Source organism: Panicum virgatum, chromosome 3K (genome assembly GCF_016808335.1).
Source record: "Panicum virgatum strain AP13 chromosome 3K, P.virgatum_v5, whole genome shotgun sequence".
Lineage (NCBI taxonomy): Eukaryota > Viridiplantae > Streptophyta > Magnoliopsida > Poales > Poaceae > Panicum > Panicum virgatum.
The window spans coordinates 59,653,964-59,667,261 of NC_053138.1; the positions used below are offsets into that span (position 1 = coordinate 59,653,964).

Genomic DNA, 13,298 nt, shown 5'->3' on the forward strand with positions numbered 1-13,298 from the left:
GATAATAGTATTTCGTTTTCTCTCTATTATTTTTATAAAAAAAAATAAACGGTCAAAGTTGTGACTTGCGGTCATGTCCATCCACGAGACATCACTTATTGACAGGAGGTAGTACCAAATGTACCTTGAACTTGTATTTGAAAGCCCATAACTACGCATGATCACGTGAAATCTTTTTGAGTGAATCCATTTCAGAAACCCATAAACACGGTGGATATTTTATGGTCACGTCCTCTGTTGGACTCTGTCTTTCTTTCTCATTAACGGCTGCATGCGTACTGCATCATTTGAGCCGCCATCTAAGGGCTCAACCTTTTGGTCTCCTTTGATCCTATAACTGATGGCCCAGTAAGCCTCTGGCTGCCAGTCTTGATTGCGTTTCGCCTGATGGCGTCTCAAGATCATGAGGTCCATGGCATGAGCGCCCACGAGATGAGCGGCAACTGCTGCAAGAGATGCAGCCACTGCGACTCGCATTACTACTGGCATCATCTGGATGATCGGCAGAAGCATTTCTTCAAGCTCATGCTCGGCGATTTCCAGCAGCAGATGGTACGAATTCCTTCATCAGTTCCCCTTTATCCCCTTCTCAAAGGAACACGTTCTTAATGTTGGTGGGGAAAAAACAAGAATATCTGTTTTACATCGTGTATTCCTGCAGATCGTACCGGAGAAATTTGCTAAGAATTTCAGAGGCCAGATCTCTGGAGTGGTCAAGCTGGAAGCTCCTGATGGAAACTTATACAAAGTCAATGTTTCACAAGATCTGAACAAGTTAGTTTTCAGGTATGGGTGGGGGGCATTTTGCAGCGCTTATGAACTGGAGCAGGGTGACATGCTGGTGTTCAGATACAGTGGGGACTCCCACTTCAAGGTCCTCATCTTTGATCAGAGTGGATGCGAGAAAGAATTCTTCCGCGTCGTCATGAATCCCACTTGCAGTGTCCGACGACGGGGAATTCCTCATGAACAATCTCCATCAGGGGAAGGGTTAGCGCGGCATCGAACCGATGAACTGAACCACAGCAGAAAAGCTTCAAAGATGACTCCAGCAGACTCACCTTCACAGAGATCAAGTACTATTCATTTTGAAATTTTGCATTTGCATATGTACTTATTTTTTATTTACTTTTTCCAAATCTTCTGACTTGATGATTGGTATTGCGTCAGCTGAAGAAATGGCATATCCAGAGGATACTGTAAAGCCCATGGATTCAGGTGTATTTCAGACATCCTCCGAATCGCGCGCTATCTTAGCAAAGGGCTGCATCCTGACTAGTGCGCAGAAGGCGAAACTCGATGCATTTCAGAAGAAAATTAGGCCTGGGAATCCACTGTATGTCACAAACATGAACAAGACCAATCTGTCTAATGGATATATGGTATGTTTTCAGTATGTTTTTTCTTAGAACCAATGGCTCAACCTGCAGCTTCTGTTACTCAATGTTCATTGTTCAGATTATTTTGTTGCAAAATCTGTTCAAAATTGTTGAAACACCAGCACTCTGAACTGTTCAGATAATTTGATCTAACCACACCGGGTCGTTGGACAGGTCATTTGCAAGGACTACTCTGATAAGTACCTCCCACATGAAGATCAAGCCATCACGCTGTGTCACCCTCCTGGTAGCAGGAAACGGGATGCAAATCTGAAGATCTCTGCTGAAGGCGCGTACATCTTCTCCAATGGCTGGCGGAGCTTGGCTCGCGACCACGAGTTGCAGGATGGCGATGCCTGCGCATTCGAAGCATCGACGAGCGAGGGGCGAGTGACACTGTCGGTGCATCCTCTTCAAGGAAGCTACAATCCACCAGGTGATGCAATCTCTGCACTGCACATTCCAACCTTCCACATTCGTATCAGTTGTTAACTCTGAATGTCTGATCTCTGATGGCAATTCACAATGTTTTGGGACTAAAACTTCTTCAGAATCAGGCGCTTCAGCACCCCTGGAGCTAGACATCCATTCAGGTTACATGGTGAGCAAACACACAAATCTAACGCCGGAGCAGAAGAAGAGAGTCCTTGAGAAACTACGGGAAATTCAGGCTAAAACCTTCGTCTTCGTGACGGCCAAAAAGCGTGGCAACGACAGCATGGTAAGTCCAGTCCAGTAGCCCACAAATTCAGTTGTTTCAGACTTCCAGTGCCTGAACCCTGAATCAAAGGTATATGAAAATCCTTCAGAAACGATCTGATTCGTGTCATCCGGGGTGAAAAAAATGCAGTGCTTCAACAAGGACTTCGCCATGGAGCACCTACCCCGGGTGCCGCAGACGGTGCGGCTGCGGCGGCCGGGCGTGAGCTGCAGCTGGGAGGCTCAGCTGCAGGTCAGGAACGAGGGCAAGGTGCACCTGCTCCGCCGCGGGTGGAAGCAGTTTGTCGACGACAACGCGCTGCGGCAGGGCGACCTGTGCTTGTTCCAGCCGCTCGGCGGCGGCGGCTGCGAGGACGACGGCGAGCTCGCCATGAACGTCCACATCCTTCGCGGACACTGATCCAGCGGCTGCAGCAAGAAGCTGAATCATGATGTACGATTTAGTGTACTGCAACTGCAGCAAGACATGAAACTTTTTTTTTTTTTGAAACTGCAAGACATGAACTTGACAAACTCTCATCTGAGAGATCAAAAACCATTTTACTTGTGCCTGTTTGACAATTCAATAATGGTGAAGGGTGATCATCCCCTGACACTGACAGAGGAAATGAAGTTTGTTCACTGCTTCACTCCATTTACCGTCACCTTTAATTTTTACCACTCCTCGAGGTGGGGAAAAAAAACACCTACCGTCCTTGTGAAACTACCATATTGGCCCCACGTCTCAGTGACGGTAGGGTACCAACATTTGGTTCAACAGTATCTACTGAGGTTATTGGTGAACTCTCAATAAAAGCTCTGTAACCACTCGTCACACTCTCTCATCGTCATCGTTAACATCAAGAAGAGACTCGCTTCACCTTGGAAGCTCAGAACCCTTCAAAGAATGCAACAAATATCATGGTCTCTCTCTCTCTCTCTCTCTCTCTCTCTGCGCATATGATCCTGTGAACTATTTGTGCTGTGACAGTGTTGTGTGATTGGATTTTAGCGGATGGCTGAGAAGGGGTGTGAGAGCTGCAGGAAGTGGCAAGAGCACTACTACTGGGAGCACATGGATGTGACCAAGATCCGCTTCTTCAAGCTCATGACCGGAGATTTCGCCAACGGCATTGTAAGTGTCGGCATCCAATCACCCCTGTTCCCTGGCAAGTGAATAGTAACAGCTTACTTTGTGTTCAAAGATATATGCCGCTTTCTGCTAAAAAAAAAAGATATATGTCGCTTTAGAAAACTTGCAGTTAAACATTTACAGATCCAGCCACCTATTTCATCATATTTTTATCTTTATAACTGTTACTACTCCGGTCAATGTCGCTTGACGTTCAGACAAACAGAACAAGTGGAAAGCAAGTTGGTTTCTGTCTATGGTCAGGTCCTAAAAGTGTTGTAACCCTACTCCCCTCTTTGATCCAAGGGGGGAGTGGTTTCTGTATTTGGATCTTTTCTTCTTCTTAATACAAAGATACGTAGCTCTCCTGCGTATTCGAGAAAAAAATGAAATGTGTTGCTTTATTGACTCGAGTCACTCGAGGGAGTACTAGCATATAGGAGTAACAAAAAATAGCAAATAGCAAAGATTAACAAGAATGAGGGCATCTTAATGGTACAAGCTGCGTTCATGTAGCATTATAACCCTGGTTATTGATATGTGCTAGTCCTCTGAGGCAAAGAAGATATGCTAGTGAATGGAAGTGAAGGACACATATTTTGATTTTGATTTTATTTTATTCTTATGCAACTAATGCATTTCAACTCACTAAAAGCATGGTCTTAATCTGATGCCAACTTGCCAAGTTCCATTTCATTTTAAGGTGGCAGTTATTAGTTGATTAATGATTATCAAGAAAAATATTTGCCTTAATTATACAGTAATGACTTGTTTTTCCTTGCATTTCAATTCAATAAAAGCATGGTTTTAATCTGATGCCAATTTGCCAAGTTCCATTTCATTTTAAGGTGGCAGTTATTAGTTGAATAATGATTATGAAGCAAAATATTTGCCTTAATTATACAGTAATGACTTGTTTATTTTCCTGTCAGAGCATACCAGAAAGGTTTGCAAAGAATTTCAACAGGACCGGAAGTATTGACCTGAAAGCACCCAGCGGTGAAACATGGAACATCGGCATTGACAAGCATGACGATGAGCTGTTCCTTGTGTCTAGATGGAAGGATTTCGTCAAGGCTCATAGACTGCGGGAGAATGACCTTCTTGTCTTCACATGCAGTGGCAACTTTTCCTTTGATGTCATGATCTTTGAAGCGAGCGGCTACGAGAAGGTTTCTTCTCTGTTAGGCAACAGTACTGGTACTGATATGCGCAAACGTTTTGATGATATGGCTGATAGGGGTAAACCGGGTAAACAAGCTGAGCATTACGCTCTGACTCATTCTGAGGACGCTACTCACCTGGCTGGATTCCCTCATCATGCCTGTACTTCAAAGAAATCTGGAAGCAGGAATTCAAGTAAGTAGAGTGACTGCAAGTTTACACCTGAAACTATTGATCAGCAATGTTGTGTCTCCATTGATCATTTTCATATACATAAGCTGATAGACATACTGATACTGCACATTATCTTCACAGGGCAAATGCCTGAATCTTCAAACAGTAGCAGTGATCATGTTAAGCATGATGCTATTTGCAAAGAAGAAAGTGATGAAGAGTGTACCAACTCCAACTACTACTACTCAAGGATTGCCAACAGGCTAAGCGATGAGGAAAAGGAGAAAATAACCAGCTTGGCTTCAATCCGACCAGACAATCCGGCATTTGTGACTGTTCTGCAGATGAGCCATGTTCGACGCAAGAGCAACTTTCTGGTTAGTCTGTTTTGGTGCATGTACATACATAATGGACCATGACATTGCTATCTACACCATAAGAATGTGAATTTTGTAGATCCTTAAACCCCGTATCTGGGAGCAACACTGACACCATTGGCGTTTTCGTGCAGATCTTCCCCAGTCGATTTGTTGCTGACCACCTTGACACTAGACTGCACGAGATCACACTTGTCAGGCCAAATAGGAAAGACAAGTGGTGCGTCAAGTACGCCTACGCACACGGTGCTCAAGGCATCCGGAACTACACCTTCTCCATGTTTGTGCAGGAAAACAGGCTTCGTGAAGGCGATATCTGCGCCTTCGAGCTGATGAAAGGGGCAAGGAGGGTGACCATGACCGTCCATGCCATCAGGAAGGTTGACGGCTGGTTTGTTCGCCTGGGCTAAGTGGTTGCTGTTTGTTGAACTCTAACCTCCTCAGAGGTGCACATGTACAGGTGTGGTTTTGTGCAGTTTGTCGTAGTCTCATAGACTCGTAGTATGTAGGAGTAGCGCTGGGAACTGAAACTGGGAGTTCCAAGTAATGCCTTGCATCCAATGCAAGTGCACATTTTGTGTCCTGTGAAAAGGTAACTGCTGGATGCAGCAATGATCAATGTGGCTACTAGAACTGTCACCTGTGTGATCTACATATGTTTAGATAATGGCTTTCCAGGGGGTGGTGTTCAGATGGAACAATTTGCTGGAAGCCAGGCCGAGCAGGAAACACTGAAATTGAATCAGATGGTGCGGTAGACATCTAGACAGCAGTTCCACGGATTCAGTTCTACCTCCCTTTTTATCAGTCTCTCGTCCGTCGCCAAGAACGACGAGCTAGGTGGCCGGCCGACCACCCGCGCGCACCCGCTGCCAGAGCGCCCCGCCCCGCTCCTCGCCCGGCGAGGGGCAACGGCGGCCATGAATCGCTCCGACTCCCCGCCGCCGCAAACTGCTCGCCCTCGCCGCCGGTCAGCTGCATCGCGCCGCCCCCTTCGTCGCAGCTTCGTTTCCCCCATCTCCGGTCACCTCGTGAGAAACGCGATGGATGGGACGCGGCGATGCGGGTCCATCGTGCCGCGCGCTCGCCCTTTCAGGCGGGGGGCTGAGCACGGCGGCGCCGCCCGGCAGGAAACTGGAAACCAAGGGTTATTTACATTTTTACCATTATAGGGAAGGTCACTCGCTGGTTTAGCACTCTTAAACGAGCTCCTACAGATTTAGCACTACTGTAGCTGGAAATCTTACGTTTTTACCATTTTTGCCTACGTGGCAGGACACGGCGGCAGGCCACGTTGGCGTCCGGTCAGCAAAGCGAGGCGAAATGTCCTTTGTGCCCTGCTCGTGACCTGCACCTCTCTTCTCCATCTCCGACAGCTGGGCCCTACAGATCCTCTCACCACCAAGTGGGCCTCACTTGTCAGATTCATCTCCTACCTCTGGCAGGTGCGCACGGACGCCGCCCGCCTCATCCGGACCCCTGCGCGCTGCCGCCGGCGCCGTCCCTTGGCTCTCGGTCCGCGGCGACCGTGACCCAGACGACGTGGCGTGGCGTGCTGTGCTCCCGCACACCTTCTCCGCCAACGCACTCTTCACCACGCTCGCCAGGCTCCCCTCGCTCGCACGCCTCTAGCTCGTCGGGCTCGGTGCCTGGGGCCCGCTCCCGGGCGCAAGCTCCGCCGCCTCCCGGCCAGCGTTCCTGGAGGTGGGGAAGACAGTGGCGCGACTGGTCCTCACCGACAACAACTTCACTGGGAAGATTCCGGCGGGGTAAGAAGCACCAATAATTTGAATGGATCTTGGCATTGCTTTGCTTGCATTTCGATGAATTGAATGCATTTCTCCTATTATCTATCTTCCGCGAGTAACTAACGAAAGCACTAGCTTGCTAGCTCTCGCTCCTCTGTTCCTTGCTTGTCCTGCTCTGTTCTGTTCCCCAAGCCCTGTGCCCCTGCCCCTGCTGATGGAGCTAGCAAACCGGGCAGGTTACAGCACGCACACGTGCAGCGACGCAGGCACGAGCGGGCGTAGGCCGGGGCGAGCAGACGGCACCAGACGGCAGCCCAAATCAAGCAGGAGCAGGTCAGCTGTAGCAGCACCAGGAGCAGCGCTGGTCCGAGGGCCAGGGGCCAAGGGGCGCGCCGCGTGCGGCCAGCGAGCAGGGCGGGCAGGTGCCCGCCTGGCCGTGGCGCGGGGCCAGGGCCCAGGGCGACGTGCTCGCGCGTCTTCCCGCCATGGCCTGCTCCCGAGCGTGCGCCTGGAGAGGATGGCGCTCCCGAGCCATGGCCACCAGCTGTGCGCCGCTCCCAATGCCCCCGGGGCTAGGGCCCAGCGGCACGGGGAGTGGAGGCCGGAGAGGAGGGGGGAGCTCGGTGACCGGGCTGGTGACAGAGGTAGAAGATGAATATGACAAGTGGGTCACGGGCACATGAACAAACGGCAGGGGCACAAAGGACAATTCGCCTCGCCTTACTGACCGGGTGCCAACGTGGCCTACCGCCGTGTCTTGCCACGTAGGCAAAAGTGGTAAAAACGTAAGATTTCCAGCTACAGTAGTGCTAAATCTGTAGGAGCTCGTTTAAGAGTGCTAAACCAGCGAGTGACCTTCCCTATAATGATAAAAATGTAAATAACCCGGAAACCAAGGGCTTATATGGAACTTGTAGGGGCATTTTCCAAATATTCGGATTGCTACAATTAATCGCGATACAGTTTAGGGGGCTAAGTGAAAATAATGGGTGAAATTGCAAATACTCAGATTGTGATTATTACTTTTTTTTGCGAAAGGGAATACTGTATTACATAGGAAAACAGTACATCCCTGTGATTTTACAGGAAACACCCCGGTACAAATAGAAAACACAAACGCACCCCCAGTGAATGTTCCCTTCATCCGCTTCAACTCCGGCAACCTCCTCGAGGGGAAGTCCGGCGAGCTCCACCTTCCACCGCGCTGGAGGACTCCAAGACTTTGGTAAGAGCTGCAAGAGCCAACACCTTAGACCACCCCCGGCGCCTCGATTCCGTTGAAAGAACACAGCCATCCTCACAGCACCGAAGGAAGAGGAAGAAAATCTGTCCTGGCGACCAAGACGGCGCCAGACGGAAAAGGATCCCACGGTCGCGAGCCGCAGCAGCAACCCAGGAAGAAGATGCGTCGCAGGAACAAGTCGATTCCCCTTCGCAACAAAAGAGAGGAACACGTACCCGACGCCCGCGCCGGAGCAGATCCAGCGCCCATCGGTGTTCCCTAGGGCAAAGCTCGTACCACCGTCGCCAGAGGAGGAGGCACCCAAGCCGCCGGCCGCGTCAGCACCGCTCAAGGACTCCGCTCGGCCACCAGAGTGGAAATGAAGCAGACAAAAGCAGATCACAGCACCCTCGCCGAAGACAACGGCCCAGCCGAAGCCACCGCCGTCGATGAAGGCCTGGACACACCTTATTCGCCGGGACAGCAGCACCGCCATTACCGGGCAACCTTGAACTTCGCCGCCACCAGGACGACAAGCAGACCTAGCCTACTAGCTATAAACAACTCTAAACTAGCAGCTAAAACCTACGCCGGCCGTCGATCCGCCCCGCCCCACACGCGCTCCGGTACTTGTAGAGGGCTGTTATTTAATTTATGCATGCTTGGTAATCTCATCTGTGACGGCACGATTAATTAGTTGATAAGATTACCAAACACAAATTTCTTGCGTCGATCTGTACATCACATAACAGTGTGGAAATTAAACAATGTCTTCTGTTGGTTCTTCTCATGTCTCTCAGTCATGTGTGTTAGCAAGCAAGTCCTAGATAAAGTGACGAGAGGAATCGTGTGAGGTACTAGACAAGAAGAGTTAATTGTTAATGACTTTGTAAAACACGTTTCCCGGCCAACTTGATCACCGGAACAAAAGGGTACTCCCTCCGTCCCAACTTGACTTTGTGCAGTGGTACAGTCGGAACAAAAGGTACTCCCTCCGTCCCAAAATATAAGTATTTCTAGATTTGATCAAAATCACATTTGTTCAACTTTGACCATTAATATTCTTGTGAATGAACTATTTTAAATCTAATTACTTATATATTATGATAATTGCTTTCATAATGAATCTAGTAATATTATTTTTATCTCATAAATCTTTATAAATTATGTAATATTTATAGTCAAAGTTTATCTCATAAATCTTTATAAATTATGTACTATTTATAGTCAAAATTGAATAAATTTGACTTTGACCAAATCTAGAAGGCAGAAGTCTACATAACCCCCCACCTATCGGCAGTGGACTACTTAACCTCCCAATCTATAAAACCGGACAAATAACCCCCAACTTTTTCAAAACCGGACAAATAACACCCCAAGCGGTTTCGGACGGTGGTTTTGCATTTTTCTTTTTTTATTTATTGTGGTTGAACCTTTGAAAAATCGTAGTAATTCATAGAAAAATTATAAAATAGAAAGTCTAATTTTGTTGGACTCCACATGAGTAGAACTACATAGCAAACATATAATATGGTATGCTTTAGTACAAATTTTTTTCTTTAGATTTTGATCTATTCTTTTCTATAATTAATTGGAATAATTCGTAACTGCAGTTCTCATGGTCCGATTACGGTGAAATTTTAATGGTAGCCTAACTATTGTATGCTTGAGCAGTAGAAAAAAATTCATACTCATTGGATCAGATATAATTTAGTTATAGATTTAACAAGCACAAACACTAAATAAATTTATAACTATGTAATGCATGATCCAATGAGTAAGAAGTTTTTACTACAATTCAAGCATACAATAGTTAGGCCACCATAAAAATTTCACCGCAATCGTACCATGGAAACTGCAGTTAAAATTTTCTGCAATTAATTATAGAAAAAATAGATCAAAATCTGCAGAAAAAAATTTGTACTAAAACATACCAGATTATATGTTCACTGTGTAGTTCTGCGCATGTGGAGTCCAACAAAATTATACTTTATATTTTGTATTTTTTCTATGAATTATTATGATTTTCAAAGATTCAACCAAAATAAATAAAAAAAGAAAAATACAAAAGAAAAATACAAAACCACCATCTGAAACCGCTTGGGGTGGGGGTTATTTGTCCGGTTTTGGAAAGGTTGGGAGGTTATTTGTCCGGTTTTACAAGTTGGGGGGTTAAGTAATCCACTGCCGATAGGTGGGGGGTTATGTAGACTTCTGCCAATCTAGAAATGATTATATTATGGGACAGAAAGAGTATGTGTATACACCGTACATAAAACCAATAATCTTACAAAAAAAAGATGGGTAAGAACCCCGTTGATCAAATGTATGTGTCCTCGAGATACTCTCTTGTGGTTGAGGACCTGGTGGCCAGCGATCTCGCTGAGAAATGAAAATTTCCGATAAAAAAATGGGTCAAATTCATCGGCGAAATGCACCAACGACTCCAGGAGTCAACGAAGCAGCCAAGTTGATTACGAAAACGCTCAGCTCAAGCGTCAATAAGTCCCTGCAGCAGCAACATGAATCAACCGTGAGTATTGGTTTACCTTGGCCCTCAAACTATAATTTTTTATTCTGCCCATCCATCTTTTAATTTTTTTAGAAAAAGGAAAGTTTATTAATTTTAAGTTTGATACATCGAGATGATACATCGTCTTGAAATGTTTCCGGCCTCTGTCCTAACGACACACAACCCTACAAAAAAGTTTTTGATAGAAGCCAAGCACATTAATAGCTGTCCATCCATCTTTTAATGATGGACGGTTTAATTTGCTCATCAGAAGCAGTAACATGATTAGTGCCTGTGTTGTGCATGTAGCAGCTTTCTTCCATTATTCTTGATGACCTCAGTGACGCCTTCGGAAGTGACCTCACGTTGGAGAGGAATAATGACACGGCCATTTGTGGAGCTCCTTTGCAAACACAAAAGGTATTCCCTAGTGGAGCTCCTTCGGAAGTGTTTAACTGTTGGCCAACACACACACACACACACTGTGAATGGATTTCATTATTTGCTAGTTTTGATCTGACATAAGCTCGCTATTCGTTCTTAAGTGGCACATGGCTATTCTACGTACGCTTTATTAATAGTTAAAAAAATTCCATACCTTGAAAATATGTTTGCCTAGTCTGTTATTCAGTTCATCGATGTATTTATTTGTATGTTAGAAAGCTTATTAGATGGAGTGGTTGATGGGTAACCACGCCCATCGGGGTTTAAATACAGTTTGTCTGTCCACAAGGCTCCATCTATCTTCGATGGCGGAATGCTAGAGTATATATCTTGAGCATCATATGGCACATCAAATTTGATAGGAATTTTTAGAATTGCGATCTTCCTTTTTCCATTATCTTTAAGAGGCTTTAGGCTACATATTGTTTGTGATCAGTCTTGTAAAACTACACACACACACACCCAGTACTCAATACAGGTATCGGATACATTACATCAATCCTTTTAAAAAATACACTTCACTTCACGATAATACAGAATATTGTAGAGCAAGAAGTTCACTCTATTTTTTTTCTCTGAGGAAAGCTTAAGTTAAGTTACATATAAATGCTCCCCGCTACGGCTAGTTAAATGTCTGCAAAATTCATGAGTATCTGGCAGGCAGGAGATGCCTAGCTGCCCAAGTGCTGACTTGAAATTTTCTTGGCTAATCATTTCCGCTGCTTCACTTCTGATAGGTTGTTCCGGAACACATCTATGCCAGTGCTGATACTACTGCCATGAAGGAAAGGTAAACAAATTAAAAACTCTCATATCTACTGCCAACAATATCTCGCTCCTGGCTATTGAATTGAAGAAACTTAGTAACCAAACTAACACCACCAGCCTGTCTGGTGCCGGGCCTGCTATTTAATTGATGACATTAACCTGCTATATTATCAGCAGGGCGGAAATACTGGCTTCTGTTGATGCTTCGCAGCCTCCAAGACGTCTCATTCTCGACTCCGGTGCCCCCGCACACGTTGTGGGGGGACAAAAGCATCCTGAAGGGCTATCGAACTTTATCAAAACCCAGGGGAGCCAGACTGCCAGACGGTTCGATCGTGAGGTACGCCGGTATTGACACCATACAGACAAAGCGTTTCAGCATCACCGAAGTCTACCACATCGAGGGGCTTGCAGAAAACCTGTTTTGTGTCAGCCAGCTTGAAGTACAGTATGGCCTGGGCTTCTGTATTGCCGAAAGGAAGTGCCGCATCAAGCTGTTTGATGACAAGACCATCATCTGCTCAGTAAGCTCCATGTTCCTGCTGGACCAGTTCAGGAAGTCAAAAGAAGGAAGAAGAAGAACGTTCCTGCCGGACAAGTTCAACCCCTGTTTGTTGGCCGTCGTTTTGCTAGGTTGTTGGCCGTTTGTTTTTGCTCGCCTTCTCTTGAGTTTCTTCTCTGTGCTTTAGGGCTCATTTGGCATAGCTATTTGAGGAGCTTCAAAAAGAGCTTCACATGAAGCTATACTAAAAAGGTAAAATTTCATCAGCTTCATCAATGAAGCAACTCATGAAGCAACCCATCAGCTTACACTATGGTGGAAAAGCTGGAATATGTAGCTTCGACAGCTTGAACTTTAGCTTCAGCTTCACTGGAGAAGCAGCTTCACCAGAAAAGCAACTTCAGAAGTCATTTTAGAAGAAGCTAAAGCTATGCCAAAGGAGCCCTTAGTTCTTTATGCGTTTGTGTAGGTCAATCTCTGTTTGACTTACATCAAATTATGTCTGTAAACTGTTTTTTTAATGGAATACCTGTTGTTTGTATAAAACCATCTGATTCATGGTAAGGCAGAACTCCTGCCTGTTCATGTTAAAAAAAATCGCTACTGTATGTATGCCAAAAATAAATCATGGTACAGGTTTCTCGAGAAACCATCTCTCGACCTGCCCAAGATAAGCCGGTTAGCGTAGCTCCCAATTAAAAAAAAGAAATCCTGTTATAGGCGACTTCATCGCTTAAAATTTTTTGACACACAAAGTTTATTTTCTAGAAACACTAGTATAACCACACCACGGAAGCTCACACGTATGTACACTCACTCACCCAATACACGCAGGGGCGGATCCAGACGCAACTCGTAGGGGGGTGCTTCTTCTTTCTTCCTCACCCACCCTCTTTCTCCCTTTCCTTATTTGGGTTTAATTGAATTTATGCCATTACATGATTGTCACACTTCGGAGATACACTATTATTAAAAGTTAAAGTAATCCTTAAATCTGAATCTAATTTATATAGTGAGGGACCGGACAGGCGACTAGAGGGGGGTGAATGGGAGCCGCAAATTCGATTTAAAAAATCGAAGGGCCTATGTCCCAATAACACCCGACGCACTTCAAAATGGCAAGTATCAACACCGCGTAGCTCAGAACGGCTACCGGCGCTAAGAATACTCCCACAGA

At 45.9% G+C, this 13,298-nt stretch overlaps 2 protein-coding genes across 3 annotated transcripts; both read left to right on the forward strand.

Annotated features, from left to right (window-relative positions):
- Nucleotides 1-181: 181 nt before the first annotated feature.
- On the forward strand, nt 182-2,707 carry LOC120699966 (B3 domain-containing protein LOC_Os12g40080-like). Its single transcript, XM_039984083.1, has 6 exons — nt 182-552; nt 662-1,076; nt 1,171-1,382; nt 1,554-1,815; nt 1,931-2,100; nt 2,230-2,707. The coding sequence occupies exons 1-6, from the start codon at nt 388-390 to the stop codon at nt 2,497-2,499; spliced, it is 1,494 nt and encodes a 497-aa protein (XP_039840017.1). The 5' UTR covers nt 182-387; the 3' UTR covers nt 2,500-2,707.
- Nucleotides 2,708-2,909: 202 nt separating this feature from the next.
- On the forward strand, nt 2,910-5,592 carry LOC120699970 (B3 domain-containing protein Os12g0592300-like). Of its 2 annotated transcripts, XM_039984089.1 has the most exons (5): nt 2,910-3,002; nt 3,091-3,213; nt 4,143-4,569; nt 4,690-4,925; nt 5,060-5,592. In XM_039984089.1, the coding sequence occupies exons 1-5, from the start codon at nt 3,000-3,002 to the stop codon at nt 5,333-5,335; spliced, it is 1,065 nt and encodes a 354-aa protein (XP_039840023.1). In that variant the 5' UTR covers nt 2,910-2,999; the 3' UTR covers nt 5,336-5,592. The 2 variants fall into 2 exon arrangements, with proteins under 2 accessions (XP_039840023.1, XP_039840024.1); XM_039984090.1 differs by having other exon boundaries at nt 2,945-3,213.
- The last annotated feature ends 7,706 nt before the right edge of the window (nt 5,593-13,298 follow it).